The sequence below is a fragment of the Vulpes vulpes genome, chromosome 3, assembly GCF_048418805.1.
Source record: "Vulpes vulpes isolate BD-2025 chromosome 3, VulVul3, whole genome shotgun sequence".
Lineage (NCBI taxonomy): Eukaryota > Metazoa > Chordata > Mammalia > Carnivora > Canidae > Vulpes > Vulpes vulpes.
The window spans coordinates 86,134,666-86,153,736 of record NC_132782.1 but is presented as its reverse complement, the minus strand read 5'-3'; the positions used below and the strand labels follow the sequence as shown (position 1 = coordinate 86,153,736).

The following is a 19,071-nucleotide window of genomic DNA, read 5'->3' as shown; positions in this document are numbered from 1 at the left end:
TTAATTTCAGTTAGTAAACACGTAGTGTATTATTAATTTTAGAGGTAGAGTTCTGTGATTCATCAGTCTTATATAAAACTCAGTGCTCATTACATCCTGTGCTCTCCTTAGTGACCGAACTTTTAAACAAAGTATATCTAAAATGTTTTTGATGTTATTTAACTAGTGGATAATCTAATGAAGTTACCCATATAGAAAGAATATTCTTGGGTTCCCTCTGGCTCCTGTGTGTTGCCTGAGCTTACTCCACAGTAACACTACCAGGACCTTGCCCATTTATAATGGGTTACTATAGTATCAGGTGCCACGTAACATCTCTATTCCTCCTTAGGAGCCTACAGAGCTCTGTGGAGGGGGGAGTGCCAAAATGCTAACCCCACAATTAACTACTTGTGTGTTGCTAACAAGTCAGAGCTAACCAGCTACTGAAGAAAGTCCTCTGACACGTTTGGCTCCTGACCAGACTAGCATGCACCAGGCTTTGACCGACAGGTCACCTAAGACCTCTGGCCTAGTGCTCAAAAAAAAAAAAAAAAAAAAAAAAAAAGAATATTCTCCATGGTATCTGTATTCCTTGAATAAATAAAAGCCAAGCACTTCTGTAGAAACTTCTTTTTCTGAGCAGCTTGGTGTTGTGACTTCAGACTTGACTTTCCCCTAGTATTTGGTCTGCGCACATCCCTTTGTACTCCTTGTTGGTTAGAGATCATCAGTCCACAGCTGAAAACAATAAGTCACTTTTGTTTTCAGTTCTAATCATGTTTTCACTGTTGCCTTTGTTCTTACTTCATTGCCTGTCAACAAAAGGTGATGTGTTTGAATGTTGGGAGACTAGTAAGTCTACATTTTTTTCTTGCCTTTTTAAAAACAGCTTTGTGCTTTACCAGCTGACCAGGCATGGTAAACAAATGACTTCTCTGTATCAAATAGGTAATTCTAGATGTGCCCCTGATCACTCAGAGTACCGACTGTTCCTTCTCTATTGGAGGGTTAATCCCCAAATTATAATACGTATAAACATAACTTTTATCTTACAGAGGCTTTTCTTTTTTTTTTTTTTTCAAGATTTTGTTTATTAGTGAGAGTGTGTGCGTGCATGCACACACACGATTGGGGGGGGGAGGGGCAGTGGGAGAGAGCTGCAGGCTCCCTATTGAGCAGGGAACCCAACTTGGAGCTCCATCCCAGGACCCCAGGATCATGACCTGAGCCAAAGGCAGATGCTTAACTGACTGAGCCACCCAGGTGCCCCACTTTTTTTTTTTTTTTTTTTTTAATAAAGGCTGTTGTTCTCTAGTCTCTTTAAAATTGCCATTTTATTGAAGGCCTTTCTGATTATGTCCATATTCTTTTTCTAGTGCTTTGCCAGACCTTTATCAAAATGGGGCTGCTGTCTTCTTTCACCTGTAGTGATGAGTTTAGCTCATTGAGGCTACATCACAACAGAGCTATTACTCATTTAATGAGATCTGCTAAAGAGAGAGTTCGTCAGGTAAGCACTAAAATACAAACTTTGTGTATGACAAAAGCATTTTAATTTCAGGAGAACTGTATTTTAAAGCATTATGAAATCCTAGTTATATGCAGGTTTATGAAAATGTTGACCTTAATTTGTTTATTCAACAAATATTTGTTGAATGATTACTGTGTGCTAGGCTATGTTGTAGGAGCTGGGATTCAAGCAGCAAACAAAATAGACAACAGATAAAAGCACCTGCTCTCATGGAGCTTATTTTTTATTTTTTTTTTTAGCTTATGTTCTGATGGGGGGGCAGTCAGCAATAGAAACCTAAAAATCTATAAAAATAAAGGGAGAGTTGCATGGTGGTAAGTGTTAAGGAGAAACATAAAGTGGAGAAGGAGATTAGAAAACGTGTGGCAGGGTGTCCAGTTACTGAAATCAGGAGCTGCAGTTGAGAGTACGAGCCATGCTTCAATCTGGAGGAAAGCATTGTAGGCAGAGGGACAGTCATTCCTGGGGTAGCAGTGTGCTCGGTGTGTTTGGGAAGCTGCCTGGCAGCCATATGGCTGGAGGAGAGTAAGTAGGAGGAGCGTGTGGGAAAGGTAGGGAAGCGAAGGGCATTGGGATGGGCAGATGGTGGAGGATCTTGAGACCATCATAACATCTTTGGTTTTTAACTCAGAGTCAAGTGCGAAGCTTTACAGGATTTTGAGCCAAGGAATGAGGTGTTCTGATTTATATTTTAATGGACCACTGCAACTACTGTGTTGAGAATAGACGGAGGAAATAAAAGGCCAAGGCAGGGAGACAGGTGGTCATACAGGCAAGAGGTGATGGTGACTTGGATTGGGTGGTAGCAGTGGAGGTGTGAGAAGTGGTCTATTTCTGCATCTATTTTGAAGGTGAAGTCAGAATTATTTGCTGACAGAGCTCTTTGGTAAGTTCTTAGCCTTATCAGTGGATGGCAAGAATCTAGCTTTTTTTTTTTTTTAAATTTTTTTTAATTTTTAATTTTTATTTATTTATGATAGTCACACAGAGAGAGAGAGAGGCAGACACACAGGCAGAGGGAGAAGCAGGCTCCATGCACCGGGAGCCCGATGCGGGATTCGATCCCGGGTCTCCAGGATCGTGCCCCGGGCCAAAGGCAGGTGCTAAACCGCTGCGCCACCCAGGGATCCCAGAATCTAGCTTTTTCAGTAGTGATCTTTTGGCTAAGACAAACATTTTCAGTTGTAAACCTCTAGGTGATATTGAAAAAGCCAGAATGTTTTTCTTTTTTTAAGTATTATTTGAATATTTGGGATTATTAATGTGACATTGAATTTTGTTAGAGTCCTCATTCCATGAAATTTGCCTAAAATGCTTTTAAAAGGAATTTTCTGATTTTAGGATCCTTGTGAAGATAATTCTCATACCCAGAAGATCAGGTACGTGTTAGTTAGATACATCCGTGATTGTGCTGAAAGAAATTAAGGTTAAGAACTGATTCTGAATTAATCAGAAATTAGTTTTGGGGTTAAAAATAATGTAGTTAGGGTAGTTTATGAAAATTTTGAAAGCTTTATTCTCAGAAATTGATTACTGCTCTAAGATTTACTTTACTTCTCGTTCCCCTCCCCCTTATGCCACTCCCCCATTCTGTGTGGATTCCATAGGCCCTGCCCTTAATTCAGAGCACTGATACCCAGTCTCTGTCAGGGGAACAACACTGAATTTTGGCTATATGTAGGAAATGCTAGTTTAAAATCTGTAATTCATTAATAGTTTATCATTTTTTTTTTTAATTTTTAAAAATTTATTTATGATAGTCACACAGAGAGAGAAAGAGAGGCAGAGACACAGGCAGAGGGAGAAGCAGGCTCCATGCACCGGGAGCCCGATGTGGGATTCGATCCCGAGTCTCCAGGATCGCGCCCTGGGCCAAAGGCAGGCGCTAAACCGCTGCGCCACCCAGGGATCCCTAATAGTTTATCATTAAGAATTTTTTGAAAGAATTTATGTTTTAAAGAGAGAGAGTGTGTGCACATGCAAGCCCAAACAGGGGAGGAGCAGAGGGAGAGGGAGAAGCAGACTCCCTGCTGAGATCATGCCCTGAGCTGAAGACAGATGCTTAACTGACTGAGACACCCAGGTGCCCTCTCATTAAGAAATATAAGTAAATTTATTACTGAGCTCAGCTAATCAGCATGTTAGTTATCCTTAGGACTCCTGCTTTAAAACATTGATAATTCCTGGAGAGAAAGGGGATGGGGAAAGTGGGTGACGGACATTAAGGAGGGGCACATGATGTGATGATCACTGGATGTTATACGCAACTGATGGATTATTGGAAACTACATCTGAAACTAATGATGTACCATATGTCAGCTAATTGAATTAAATAATAAAACTGATAATTTCTAATTAGAATACGAATTACTGGTAGTATACTTGATTATTTGATTAACAATCCCTTTGGCATCTGTTTTTTCCCCTTGCTATCTTTATTACCTGTCAATTTGCTTAGCAAATAGTTTTCTTCCTAGAGAATGAAAAATTTTGACTCCTCTTTTCAAATCACAACTTAGTGATTAGCAAGGTTTGACAGGTTAGTGATACGGTGGGCACATGGTTCTCTCATGCTTTAAAATTGATTAGTTGTTTGTATTTCACTTTTAGATCAAGGGAAATAGCCTTTGAAGCACAGACTTCACGTTACCTAAATGAATTTGAAGAGCTTGCTGTCTTAGGCAAAGGTGGATACGGAAGAGTGTACAAGGTTGTTTTCCACAGATCACTTTTGACCTCCTACCCTGAATAAATGTGTTTTGAGAAGCTGTTCTCATGATTACTATTTAAAGTGCTCCAAGGGAAGTTCCTAGAAAGGATGTATATTACTTTTCCTTAAAATTTGTCATTTATAAGGAAGTGGGCAGGTTTTAACTTTTTCCTAACCACATTGGTGGTTTAGGCAGATTTTGGAAACCACATTGATTTACTTAAAAATATATCACTAAAGAAAGTTGTGCATTTGTATTTTGAGCTTCATGGTTTGTGTGTGTGTGTGTGTGTGTGTGTGTGTGTGTGTGTGGCAGGGACTTCCCCATTTTTCAGACCTAGAGTCTCTAGGGGTTGGAGACTCAGTGCAGTTTGGAAGCTTCTTGTTGAGCTGACTGGTCGACTTCCCTGACCATATTAAAGACCCTGGTCTTTCATTTAAATTCACCTTTTTAGCTAGTTTGGATCTTAAGCTCAGGTTGGACTAATTTGCTCCATTCAGTTGAATTTAATGGCACAAATACTTTTTCTTTTCTTCTGCTTTTTAGGTCAGGAATAAATTAGATGGTCAGTATTATGCAATTAAAAAAATCCTGATTAATGGTGCAACTAAAACAGATTGTATGAAGGTATGATTTTTTTTAAGTGTATTTATTTTAAGTAATTGAGTAGGTTCTTTTGAAAGAGTTATGTATGTATGTATATTTGGCAAATATTAGGTGTTGTGGATCGCTAAGTTTACTAAGAGTGGGCTATATAAAAGCAAACATCAAAACCAAATTTTTATTTGACTTAATTTTTAATAAAAAAATTTCTTTTTGAGAGAGCTTAAGAGAGTGAGAGTGTGAATGGGGTGCCGGGACAGCAGGAGAGAGAGACACAGAATCCCAGGTAGACTCCATGCTCAGCACAGAGTCCAATGTGGGGCTTGATCACCCAAGCTGAGATCAAGGGTTGGATGCTTAAGTGACTGAGCCACCCAGGTGCCTGTTGACTTAATTTTGAATAGACGCTTCTGACCACATTTCAGGATCATTGCTGGGGAAATTAATCTTTAAAGAAAGTATACAGTGTAGCTTGTTAGAAAAAATAGGAGCTCAGTTCAGGTTCTGGTCTTCCCCCTGACATGTTCTGTGGTCCTGGACAAATAAATGACCTAGTCTCTTGTCCTTGACATAGTGGTGACAGCAGGACTGGACTTGCTAGTAGTAGTATATGTGTGCTGAAGCAAGCTCTGGACTTACTAGGAGGAATAAAATGAGAGAATGAATATAAATAGGCTCTGAAAAGCGTAAAGCACTAGATGCATATAAGTTATTTTGTTGCTGTAATAATTCTATTTGCCTCTCAGAAATATTCTGATTATTTTAATGTAGTTTAGATTCTTTGTTCAGTTGGATTTTTACCGTTTTGCTCTGGAACACGTAGCATTTTGATACCGTACACATTTAACAAGTTGTCAGTAAAGGCTGGATATAAGTGCGTTCGTTTCCTCTTTAGGTACTACGGGAAGTGAAGGTGCTGGCAGGCCTTCAGCATCCTAACATAGTAGGCTATCACACTGCTTGGATAGAACATGTTCACATGGCCCACGCACAAGGTAAGCAGTTATAGATGATATAGCTGAAGGCTTGGCCAACTGTGGCCTATGGGCCAAACCGGCCTGCCCCTGTTTTGGTGCATCCCCAAGCTGAGAGTATTTTCTTACATGTTTAAGTAGTTTAAAGAGGAATCAAAAGAATATTTTGTGAAAGCTATATGAAATCAAATTTCATGTCAGTGAATAAAGTGTGTTAGGATAGGACATAGGCTCATTCATTTGTGTATTGTCTGTGGCTGCTTTTGCACTACAACAGCTGAACTCAGTTATGGTGCAGAGTCCTTTGGGGCCCACAAAACCTGCAACAGTTGCTCTCGGGCCCACTATGGAAAGTTTGCTCCCCTGGCATAGTTGAACTGGTCTGTTTTTATGGTTCCTAAAATGTGCCAGGCATTTGAATGACCTTGTTATATTGCATTTTGCCAGAAAGTATTAACATTTTTAGACTTGTGGTCTCCTTTGGTGTTATTTTAGCTCTGTCTTTGATCATACATTAGAAAGCTAGGCTGCCTGAAGATGTGTTATTTTTGTTTGTTTCCTTTTGCAGATCGAATTTCTATTCAGCTGCCATCTCTGGAAGTGATCTCTGACGAGGAGGGTGACAGGTATGTGAATCGGTGTGTAGTTTGACAAGTTAGGTATAACCTGTCCCCTGCACTGAGTTTTCTTTGTCTTTTTGATCATTTTCATTAGAAAATGATAAATGATTTCTTCCTCTCAAGTGTTTCCTGCTAGTGTTTTCAATAAATGCTGCTGCTAGAGAGATTTGATACCATTTGCTTCCAGTGTTTACCAGTGAGGTATATGTAGTTTTTTTTTTTTTTTTTTTTTAAGATTTCTTTATTTATTCATGAGAGAGAGAGAGAGAGAGAGGTAGAGACACAGGCAGAGGGAGAAGCAGGCACCATGCAGAGAGCCTGACGTGGGACTCCATCCAGGGTCTCCAGGATCACACCCTGGGCTGCAGGCGGCACTAAACCGCTGCGCCACCAGGGCTGCCCATATATGTAGGTTTGAAGGGACAGCTGAGTTATTCTTGATCTTTTTTTTTTTTAAGATTTATTTATTTGTTTATGATAGACATAGAGAGAGAGAGAGAGAGAGAGGCAGAGACACAGGAGGAGGGAGAAGCAGGCTCCATGCCAGGAGCCCGACGCGGGACTTGATCCCGGGACTCCAGGATCACGCCCTGGGCCAAAGGCAGGGGCTAAACCGCTGAGCCACCCAGGAATCCCCTCTTGATCTTTTTTTACATTGATTTTTATCTTTACTGTTTTTTTCCCCCCTCCAGAAATCAACATGTTAAAAATGATGAAAGTAACAGCTCATCCATTATCTTCGCCGAGTTCACCTCAGGAAAAGACAAGTCCTTAGGAAAATCTGGCATTGAAAATCCGAATAATAGATTGGTGAACTACAGCACCAGTTTAATCCCCAGAGACACCAGTGAATTTGAATCACCCAGTTTTCTCCAAACAAATGGTTTGGCTGATTTGCCTTCCAGCTCAATTATTGAACATCAGCTGCCACTTAGGCAGCATTCCGACTTAGAAGAGAATTTCACATCCACTGGGGAATCTTCTGAAAACTTAAGTTTGTTGGGGCAGACAGAGGTAGATCACTTTACCAGAACCTACTGATGATTTGATGCTCAAATAGTTATGATGTGGAGGACCATGCCTAGGATGTGACCTCCCTCCGTCCCCTCTATCCCTCACTCTTCATCTGTCTTTGTCAGTCTCTCCCCTCCTCGTCCCCCTGGCCTGTGGCCCTTGTGTTGGGTTTTGCCCTCCTTTACTTAATTTAATGCCTGCTAAGCCTTTTCTGGTTCTGTCTAGATCTGATCATTTGTGCCCCCTGGAGTTGGAAACATCGCTCACATGTTTCTGTTGTGTGTTCGCCTCCTGCTATACAATATTTATGCATAAAGATCTTTTGTAGTTTGGAATGTGACTTTGGGAGAGAGGGGAAGAGAGATCAGCAGGTCCATTTTCAGGACACTATCATTAAGGGTCACACCCATGTGCTATTGAGACTGTCACATACTTTCACCAGTGTGGAGTCTTAGTGTTAAAAACCTTGAACGCTAACAGGGTCTCAGTATAATCTGGCCTGCTGGGATTACAGAACTGTATGTGCTATCTGTATATGTGCACGCAGAACTGATTCTTACTGCGCAGGAGTATGTGGCTCTGTGCATGCACTTTTTAGGAGACAAAGCTTTGAACAGGGTCATCTGAGTACACAAGAGTTGGGTTTGAGGGACTTTTCATCAGAACCATTCTGTTACTCTGGACTACATGTGGGAAACTTTTCCTTGGTGTCTAAATGAATGCACTATAGAGAGCTTAAATTTTGCTTGCCTCTTGTTTGAACAAATTATTTATGGACACAGCAAAGCCTCCAAAAATGTGCATCTACTTTGGGGTATACAGAGAGCGTTAGAGTGCCTGCCGCACAGCTGACCTCTTGATGCTGTGTCTTAGCTTTAGAAACTGGTTGTGTGGCGAGCCGACCCAGTCGTTTCAGTGCCACTGCCTTAGTGTCACATTCAGGAGCTTGTCCCATTCTGCAGCTGGGCCTCCCCCTGCCCACTCAGATTCTGACTCGCCATTTTAGGCGTTCCTTTATTCCTCTGTCTCTTTCACAAGACTTTTGGCTTCTCAGGCAGACGTGTGTTTGTCGTCTCTTTCCTGAGCACTTAGCCCCCTGCTCTGCCTAGAGGAGGCAAGTGAGTATCTATTGACTAAATGAATAATGCGAGCAAGTCGTGCAAAGGTGGGAGCCAGCCGTGTCGTCCCCCAGGTGCAGTACCACTTGATGCTGCACATCCAGATGCAGCTGTGCGAGCTCTCCCTGTGGGACTGGATAGTGGAGAGAAACCAGCGGGGTCGGCAGTATGTGGACGAATCTGCATGTGAGTACCAGATGGATCTCTAAACACGGGGCTGGGAGGTGGAGAGACAGGAGGATCTTCTGAAGTAGGAACTACTTCCAGGTGCTTTAGACTCAGGGGAAAAAAGTCACCTTTTTAAAACAAACAGTTGTGCTTATTTCAACATTCTCAAGAACATACAGGCATTTGGAAGTTAATTTTCTCTGAGATAGAGATATATTTATGGGTGTCTTAAGCAGTAATGTGCTAGAATTTAGGTTAATGATTGGGGCAGAAAAAGAATTTTCTTTTTTTTTTTAAGATTCTGTTTATTCATGAGAGGCACATGCACAGAGAGAGAGAGAGAGAGAGAGGCAGAGACACAGGCAGAGGGAGAAGCAGGCTCCATGCAGGAAGCCCGATGCAGGACTCAATCCCCGGACCTGGGATCACACCCTGAGCCAAAGGCAGACGCTCAACTGCTGAGCCACCCAGGCGTTCCAAGAATTTTTAAGGGAGAAATTTAAATATTTTATTTTTTAAATCTGACAATGTGATACTCTTGCAAAAAGACACCTTTGAAGAAACTCTTATAGAAGGATAGGTGGTGAAAAGTTTGTCTTTCTTAAGACCCAGATCTCTCCTATCTTCCCCTGTAGACAGTGAGGAACTGTCACAGACCGCAGACCTGACAACTAATGTAATACGGTATCCTGGATGGGATCCTAGAAAAGAGAAAGGACGTAAGATAAAAACTAGGGAAGCCTGAATAAATGGTGAACTTGTCCCAATCTTGGTGCATTAACTGTGACAGGTGTACTATACCAGTATAAGTGTTAATAATGGGAAACTGGGTGGGGTGTAAGTGGGAACCATACTATGGCCTCAGTTTTTTTTTTTTTAAGATTTTATTTATTTATTTGTGAGAGACAGAGAGAGAAAGGCAGAGACACAGGCAGAGGGAGAAGCAGGCTCCATGCAGGGGGCCTGACGTGGGACTCGATCCTGGGTCTCCAGGATCAGGTCCTGGGCTGAAGGCAGCACTAGACTGCTAAGCTACCTGGGCTGCCCCATGGTCTCAGTTTTTCTGTAGATCTAAGATCATTCCAATAAGTAGTCTGTTCTTTTTTTTTTTTTTTTTTTAGATTTTATTTATTTATTCATGAGAGACACAGAAAGAGAGGCAGAGACACAGGCAGAGGGAGAAGCAGGCTCCCTGCAGGGAGCCCAACGCGGGACTCGATCATGGGTCCCCAGGATCATGCCCTGGGCCAAAGGCGTCGCTAAACCACTGAGCCACCCGGGCTCCCCCCCCCCCCCCCCACCTTTTTAAAGGATATCAGGGACTGCACCAGGAATTTTTATATAAGATAGGGCTTGATCTTTGGTAATTTTTTGGAAATTTTCTTGTTTCTAATGTGTAGCCAAAGTTGAAAATCACTGTATTCTGTGATCAAAACTGGTAATAAAAGTGACCTGGTTTTAAGTAAAGACTCAGCTAAATACTGATTATTAATCATTTGCTGTTCACACCTAATGACACTATAACTCTTTATTTGGTCTAAAATATAGGTCATTTAACCCACCCAAAATCTTAGCTTCCAGTGGAGGCAGAAACATAATGCCTCCTTCAGGCATCTCCTTGATGCCCCCTGCTGCTTCTCTGGTTTACTATGTAATTAAGACTTGCCATACTTTGTTCAGTTTGGTTGTGGCAAGTAATGGGTGGGGTATTTTCATTGCCCTGTAAAGTTTTATTCTTTGCTGCGTGAGCATTGTAGTGGTAGGCACAGATGTCTCTATAAAAAAGAATAATGGTTTATTAAAGTCTTGTATGTAGTTGTTGATCTTTAAACTTCCATTTGGAAAGTAGGTCATGAGTCCTTCATGATATAGGAGATAAGTCTGACTTTCACCATCCAGGACAATAAGCTTATGAAAACAGAGAGGGCAAGATAGGATACTGCTAGCATGATGCATATTTCTTTTAAAAGTATTTAAAAAGGTTTAACTTGGTAGTATTCCACCAATGGTACATACCTTCATATCTAGTACAGTTTTACATTAGTCATTCCCAGCAGTCCATATGTGAGAGACCCAGGTTTGAATCCTGGCCCTTGCAGTCACTGGCGATAAGGTTTAGGACCATTCAGGTAACTGCTCTCAGCCTGTCTCCTCTGCTGTGAAATTTGAGTGTGAGGATTGGAGCACTCAGGGTAAAGGATGCATTGCCGAGGAACGGAGGAGGCTGTTCTCACCGGATCAGGTCCATATGTGGCATTGAGCCCTTGACAGAGGCCCATTGTTTGGATATGGTAGGTGGTTACTGTGAGACCCCTATTATAGACAGACCAAAGGAAAGTAGTTGTTCTGGGTGACTGTGGAAGTCCCAAAGACCTCCATCTCTGCAGCAAATTGTCACTCCAGTGTGAGGGGCATGGTAGTGGCAGTACTTATAAGTAGCCCCCCTTGTGTTTACACACACACAGACACGTGAGAGTTTTCTGTCTTCTCAAGTTCTTGGTTAAGGACTTGAGGTCCCTGAGTTACATGCTAGCTGGTGCAAAAGGAGAAGGTGGTGCATAGGAGAGCTGCATAGCAAAGTAGGCTTGTCCAGGAAGAGAAGGGAGCATGTTGTATTTACATGTTATGTATTTACGGTTTAAAATGGCTGAGGAGACAAGAGCTAGTAAGTTCTTATTATGAGAGCACCAAATTTACTTAGCTGCAAGAAATTTTTTGCTTTAGCAGTTTTAGTCCTACAAAACTTTCCTACCCCCCCCCCTTTTTTTTTTTTAAAGATTTATGTATTTATTCATGATAGACATAGGGAGAGAGAGAGAGAGAGAGGCAGAGACACAGGCAGAGGGAGAAGCAGGCTCCATGCAGGGAGCCCGACACGAGACTCCAGGATCACTGGGCCAAAGGCAGGCGCTAAACCACTGAGCCACCCAGGGATCCCAAAACTTTCCTACCCTTAAAGTCTGTTGTATCATCATGTTAATAGATGAATTAAAACATTTGCTTTTTTCCCCTGTATACTTCATTTTTCATTCGTCATTCATTTTTGGAAAATGCAGCACTCCAAATCTTCCCACATAATGGGAGCTCACTCTTTGAGCTCTTTTCTTAAAAATTTCATTATTTGTAAGTCTTTAATCCACAATAGGCTTAGGACACCAGATTTATTAGTGTTAAACCCCAGAGCGTCAAAGGTTTAAAGGAGATTTAAACCTAATTTAATCCAGCCATTTTATGCCTGAGAATGGTTTACACACTGATTAATACAGGGGCTCTGGGTGAACTTAGTGACACCAAATCTATTCACTAGGGCACTAGTTTGTGATGGTTTCTTTGTAAACTGAGATAGCTCTTGTTGCTTATATTTCACCATTTTGGAATATTGACTGTTGCAAATCTGAACTATGTTAATGTATTTAATGTGTTTAGAACTAGGTAACGTTTAGATGTTGATAAATAAAAAAGACAGAGAAATAAAACTTCCTTTTTTATTTCAAGGTCCTTATGTCATGGCCAGTGTTGCAACAAAGATTTTTCAAGAACTGGTGGAAGGTGTATTTTACATACATAACATGGGAATCGTACACAGAGATCTGAAGGTAAGTGGGGAGGCTAGTTGAGGACGTGGTGTTGCTTCACTGAGTTAAATGAAATTATGTGTCCTCTTTCATTTACTTAGAGGGTTATATAAATCCTCATCCCATGAGTCTGGAACTTTTGATTGAATTTTAAAGCAGTGATCTTTGGGCATTTGAAAATTCTCTGTGGAGGATTAGTAGTGTGTTTCAGGTAGTGAGTATGCTCAGAGTACTCATATAGTAGATGATGTTAAATGTATTTAATGCTGTCAAAAATCCTCATGTTATAGCAGCCTTAGAGGTAAAATCTGTTTCTACAATTATGTATCTTAAAGGAAATTTAACATGGGAAATTTTTTTCTGCTATTTAAAAAATTATGATTATTCCAGTTTTTAATCTACAAAAGACCTTGTATCAAGAAAGAAAATAGATTTACTTCTTTGGCAGAAGAGTTTTAATTTGCTTATTTTTTGAACAAAGAAATTGTGGAAAATGTCTTTAAAGAAATATTTGGGAACAAAAAGTTAATGTGCAAATCATTTTATTTTTTGAAAAAAGTTTAAGAACCAGTTTGTACATCTGGGATGTACATGAAGATGAGTTAAGTGTTTTCTGTGTATGAGTCTAGCCAGAAAATGCTGTGTGAGTTACTGAAATTCTGTGGCTGGTGAAACTTTGAGGTCCTATATCAAGAGGTAAGCTAAGTCATAATAACCATATAGTGAGTTCCAGATCTGCACTGGGAGAAGTTGCTTTAAGTGTTGTTTGTATTTCTCACCGTAAATATTTCTGATGTTTCTTTTACAGATGTCCTCTAGGGATAAGGGTTTTTGAGATAACTTTATTAAGTTTTCCCTTAAAAGGTGGAATTCTGGCAGCATGATTCCTGCAGGTAGAATCCCTTGGTTATTGGTTAGTCTTAAAGGATAAGAACAGTAAAGTAGCTTGGCGAGAAGCCCTGTGTCCCTGATGTTGGAACTTCGCTGGAGGTACATGTGTATCGGAGACTCCCCGTTTCTTGTTAATATGTTAACGTTTGCTTCAAATTCAAGCAGGAGATTGATTATTGCCTCTCTGCCTCCAAAACATGCCTCATGGATAGCTGTTTGACCTTCATGGTCCCGGGCATTTACTTTGGCTCCATGAATTAGCAGCAAACGGATGCAGCTCACCCCTGCTGCCAGCAGTCGGCCGGCTTTGCTGGATGCGGTGCACACTGCCAACTTGAGGGCTGTATTCCCTGTGGAGGAGACGGCACAGTTAACGTTTGCGCCACAGGCTATCAGCATTTCCATCATCTCCTTATTCAGGATGTTGGCAGCCATGTGAAGGGGTGTCATGCTGGATTCGTTAATGGCATTGACGTAGGCACCATTTTGGACTAAAATAGAGAGAACTGGATAGGTCCCATAGGTTATGGCCAGGTGGAGGGGTGAATGTTTGTTGCTATTGTCTACTTGAGCGTTGACTTGAGCTCCGTGTTCACACAAAATGCGGAGACACATCATAGCATTATTCTGAATGTCTGTCAGGATCCTTTGGATTCTGTTCCCCGGTTTTGTCCGTGTGGTAGAAATGATTGGCCAGTGCAGTAACATCAGGTGAAGTGTGGTGAGGCCTCTTGTGTCCCTAGAATAGTTATTAATCGCAGATTATACTGTATTCACCATGGAAACGGTTCTACACTAAGAATTAGTGCTTAAGAAGGTGACATTTATTGAAAGTACTTCCCCTCAACTACTTTAAAGAGGTGTTTGAAAATCTGTGTTTCTCAGGATATCACAGCATTTCGAGGGATGGGGTGGTTTGCATCACAGCATGGAGGGTCCTAGCTGTCTGTAGCAGTTTCAGTTTTATTATAAACATCTGACTGCTCTACTAAAATTTGAAAATGATTTCAGTTTGTGTATATTTATTTAGTGTAAGGCACCATGCTTGGGATATGGTAAAATAGCACAGAGTCCCTGCTTTTGCAGGGCTGATGGTCTAGCATAAAATACATTAAACATACTTAAATAACTAGGTCAGTATTGCAAATGGGCAAAGTTCTAAGAGGTATGAGGGCCCCACAGGGCCAGCTTGTGGTTGGAAGGGTTGGAAAGGGTGTACTGAGGAGTCCTTGTGGAGGAGGAGGTACATTGGTGACATCCAGTCATGGAGGACTGGAAGAGCATCTGCAGAGCTAGGCAGGGCTGTATGGGGTGGGGGAGAGGGTCGTTCGAGCCAGACAGGTCAAGGAGCAATTCTGGAGCATGTTGAGCATTTAGGGCTTTACTTTCTGTTAATGTTATGGGGGCAAGAAGTTGATTGTTTATACCATGTGATTCTTCCATTCATTAAGATAGTATTTATTGGCACTTAATGTCAGGCAGTCATTTAAGGTGGTGAAGATGTGTTGGTGAATGAGATAATTTCTTTATCGTGAAGTGTATTCTTACAGTGGGTAGTAAAAAGAAAATCCATTGTCTATTTCTGTTTACTTATTTTCCATACCTAACTGAGGGTTTTAAACTAACTCCCTGAGGGCTGTGACCAGGACTTCATGTGTTTTCCACATCATCACTGCTGAGCACTTAATTCTCAGGATACTTGAAGTGGGCAGACTGGTTTGTGTTCCTAGATTACTGCCAGTTTTTCAGAGTATCTCATCTAGTCAGTAAAGAAATTGGTTCATTCGAGACATGGTTATGGTATTTTGTAGTCCATAGCCCCCGAAGAATGGATGAGTCCAGACATGACTGGGGAGAGTAACATCTAAATCATGCATATCCTCATTTAGATCTGATTGCTATTGAGTTAACTCACCTTACTTCTGGGTCAGCCCCATGTTCTAACAAACAAAGCAAACTTTGTGCCTTGCAGAATTCGACAGCCAGATGAATGGGGATGATGGACGGTGTCTGCTTTGAGGGAGAAAGCAGACTATGTTATAAGTAGCCCTGTGCAGTGAGAAGAAATCATTGTGTCAGCCTGCTATTCCAGAGGCAATAAGTGTATTTAGTTCCTCAAATGCGTTGAAGTTTTCTTTTTGACTATTTTAAAAGACCCCAAACTAGTGAGATTCTTATTATAAAATCTGTGTTTTACATAAATGCAAATTTACCAGTGCAGCAGAAATAACTTACATAAAGCTTTCAAAGCTGATTCTTGTGGAGAGCTCATAGTGTAAAATTAATGAATGGTAAATGCAACTAAGTCACTGTGTCCTTAAATTAACCCACAGGGTGATTGACAAGTAGGTTTTATGGTTTTTAAGGCTTTGCCAAAGTCATAGTATCAGTAGTAAAACCTGCATTTCCAGGGTTTCAAAGATAACACAGCAAGTCTTCTATGATTAGCAGAGCTGTTTATGCCAGTTCTTAAAATACATATATACTAAGTAGTGACTTGTACAGCATAACTTCCTTTCTCAGGAAAGGATTTCCTTTCCTCAGAAAGGATAAGAGAAGAAGGCAGGGTAAAGGAGACGGTGACTTTTGGGAAAAAAAATTTAAAGGTAATAATCATTGTATAAAAATTTAGAAAATGAAAAGTCATATGTAAAAAAGGGGAAGAATAATTCCTTCATACAGATGTAATGGCCATTGGTGTATCTGAGAGGATGATGTTAATGTTCCGCCAACCAAGTGGTTTCTGGCCTTTCTGCATGTCAGCCTGCGAGTGGCACTGGGAAGTGAGGTGCATGGTGTGTGGAGTGAACTGTCCTGGGGTGGGCATGGTGGGGGCCGCCAGGAGCTCTGAGGACCTCAGTGGTGGGCCTCGCAAAGCAGTGTGACTTTTCCCGACAGGTGACAGAGCAGGGGCGGGGGGGTACCTGGTTCAGAAGTACTCGGTAGTTGATGGAGTTGGCCAGGATGGTCATAGGCTGGTTGACTGGGTGGCTCCTCAGGAGCACCTGGATTGCCGAGCGGTCCTCCCTCATGATGGCCTCATAGAGCCTGGTGTGGAGTGCCACAGGTGGGCCTTCTTCTGGGGGCTTGGTGCCCTCTGCACCTCTCCTGGTTGTGTTTCCCATGAGCAAAATGTAAGAGTGGGGACTTGGAAGTTCAGGGGACACTTGTGACAGAATTGATTTGTTGGAGTCTCATTATGATCCCTTCAGTTCCATTCTAGAATTGTTCTAGAGCGGTGAGAATTGTAGCTGTGAACATGATTTGTTTTTATCTTAGAGCGAACTATTTCAAGCTTTGTTCCCAGGTCCTGCAGTGTCAAATAGAAGCATAGTGTTTTGGACTTGACTCAATCACAAAAACACACCCAAATTATCACCTTACACCTAAGATTATTTCTGTGCTCTCTTCCATTCAGCTATTAAAAAAAAAAAAAAAAAACAGAGCTTAAAGAGCTAAAACAGGAATTTATACTGAAAGTCAAAAATTAAAATTACTACATCTAAAGTAAGAAAACCCAATTTTTAACCTAAATATGTTTTATTTCATTTTATTTTTAATCTTTTTTAAGATTTTATTTATTTATTCACGATAGAGAGAGAGAGAGAGAGAGAGAGAGAGGCAGAGACATAGGCAGAGGGAGAAGCAGGCTCCATGTAGGGAGCCTGACGTGGGACTCGATCCCAGGACTCCAGGATCACACCCTAGGCCAAAGGCAGGCGCCAAACCCCTGTGCCACCCAGGAATCCCTTATTTTATTTTTTAAAATATTTTATTTATTTATTCATGACAGACACAGAGAGAGAGAGGCAGAGACACAGGCAGAGGGAGAAGCAGCCCCATGCAGGGAACCTGACGTGGGACTCAATCCCAGGTCTTCAGGATTATGCCCTGGGCTGAAGGTGGCGCTAAACCTCTGAGCCACCTGGGCTCCCCTATGTTTTCATTTTGAGTGGCAATCCCCTCTTTGCCCAGTGTGGGTACAGGTTTTCAATGGCACAGGTTTAGTTCCATTGGGAGAAATTTTGGGTTGGCCTCGGTTGCTTAAATAGAGCTAAATGGGTACCTTCATAGTGTGACCTAGTTGCCCCTAACTCTGGCTGACATAAAAGCATCATCTAGGAGCTTCTAAAAAATATCAAAGTTTTCTCATTTAAAAAAAAAAAATCAGGGATGCCTGGGTGGCTTAGCGGTTGGGCAGTTACCTTCGGCTCAGGTCATGATCCCAGGATCCTTGATCGAGTGCCGCATCGGGCTCCTACAAAGAGCCTGCTTCTCCCTCTGCCTGTGTCTCTGCCTCTCTCTCTGTGTCTGTCATGAATAAATAAATAAATCTTTAAAAAAAAGTTAAATAAAAAATAGTCAACAAGTCAAATCAGTCTTTGACTTGTTGGAGGGGACAGTAGTTTTTAAAAGCCTCTTGGGGGATTCTGATGCCCAGTCAGGGCTGAGGAGCACTTGTGTACAAGGTGTGCTGTGTGTTAGTGGTTCTCAAACGTGGAGTAATATGGGGACTTAAATAATATTGCTGCCTATGTCCACCCCCAATAATTCTGATTTTATTGGTCTGTGGCATGGCTTGGACATTGGTGGTTTTTTTCTTAAAGCTCCCTGATGATTCTAATGTGCAGCCTAGTTTTAGAACCACTGCTCTGATTTTTTATTTTTGAGGGGCTACTTGCTTGTCAGTTGAAAACTCTTAATGTCTACACATTTTTACTGTTTTAAGAACACCAAGGAGTTCTGTTTACTTACAGCCAAGAAATATTTTTCTTCATGGCCCTGATCAGCAAGTAAAAATAGGAGACTTTGGTCTGGCCTGCACAGACATCATTCAAAAGAACACAGACTGGATTGGTAGAGATGGGAAGAGTAAGTTTATTCTGGTTCTTTTCTCTTGTTTCTTTCCCTTTCTTTCTTCTTTCTTTTTCTTGGCATTAAGACAAAAAGAAACACGGTTGAACTTGTCAGTATTCAGAGAGACTTATAAAAACTTAATAGCAAAAATGAGGTAAAGACAAAAAAGCAGCCATCATTCCCTACACTGCTCTGTTTAGGCTCTATGTTCTGCAGTGTAGACAGTGTGAACTCTACTATGTTTATTTAATGTTTGGCTCTTCAAATTACAGGGCCACCCACACACACTTCCAGAGTGGGTACTTGTCTATACGCTTCACCCGAGCAGTTGGAAGGATCCGACTATGACGCCAAGGTAGTATTTGCTGCTCTTCCCCGCTTTGCTGGACTTTCTCTGCTGTCATAAATAACAAAGAGCACAGTAAATGCAGTGTTATTTCTTGTGTAGAGGTATCTTTGGAGATAACAGGGGAGGTTATCTGTTATGTCAAACTGCGGTTAACAGGAAACCTCAATTTTTACCTGGATCTGACTGATTTACGGGCTACTTTACCACTTCTAAATCCGTGGGTGTCAGAAATTATTTTTGAAATGAGCTTTCCTTTTAAAATGTCACAATTCACCTCAGGAAGCTAGAATTTATAGAAGCCTTTTCAGTCTGCCTTTCTTCTGTTTTCATAAATACATGCTAAAAGTGCTCTGGGGAAGTGTGGCACTAGACTCCCTTTGAAGAGTGAAGATATTGAAAAGTTTTAATTCCTTTGGTTCCTTGAAGAAATTATTAAAGTAAATCCTTTCCTCAGAATAACAGCCTAGTACATTTTCTTCCTTTTGACGAATCATTCAGCTTTTTTCAGACTGGGCATGAACTGCCAGGAAAGAAAAATCCATAGCTCTTCCTCAAATTCTGTCTGGTAAAGACCTTTCTTAAGAGATGATTTCAGGAAAAGGAACAATTTTTTTAGTTTCTTAAACTCTACTAGATGCCTGTGTATGGTGGTAGAGGGGAGACGAGGCAGGCCACAGG

General features: G+C 41.3%; 2 protein-coding genes across 2 annotated transcripts in view; one reads left to right on the top strand and one right to left on the bottom strand.

The window, feature by feature from the left end:
- The window catches only part of EIF2AK1 (eukaryotic translation initiation factor 2 alpha kinase 1), a 32,262-nt gene that overhangs the window by 9,148 nt on the left and 4,043 nt on the right, over positions 1-19,071 (top strand). The window contains exons 3-13 of the mRNA XM_025986228.2: positions 1,359-1,492; positions 2,855-2,892; positions 4,124-4,223; positions 4,771-4,851; positions 5,723-5,822; positions 6,370-6,427; positions 7,114-7,435; positions 8,628-8,739; positions 12,217-12,317; positions 17,945-18,059; positions 18,317-18,399. Coding sequence (XP_025842013.1) covers positions 1,359-1,492; positions 2,855-2,892; positions 4,124-4,223; positions 4,771-4,851; positions 5,723-5,822; positions 6,370-6,427; positions 7,114-7,435; positions 8,628-8,739; positions 12,217-12,317; positions 17,945-18,059; positions 18,317-18,399 — 1,244 coding nt within the window. The remainder of the gene's footprint in view (positions 1-1,358; positions 1,493-2,854; positions 2,893-4,123; positions 4,224-4,770; positions 4,852-5,722; positions 5,823-6,369; positions 6,428-7,113; positions 7,436-8,627; positions 8,740-12,216; positions 12,318-17,944; positions 18,060-18,316; positions 18,400-19,071) is intronic.
- ANKRD61 (ankyrin repeat domain 61) lies at positions 12,981-16,312 on the bottom strand. The gene is made up of 3 exons (XM_025986231.2): positions 16,112-16,312; positions 15,103-15,200; positions 12,981-13,926 (listed from the first exon to the last, which is right to left on the bottom strand). Exons 1-3 carry the CDS (start codon positions 16,310-16,312, stop codon positions 12,981-12,983), a joined length of 1,245 nt encoding a protein of 414 aa, XP_025842016.1.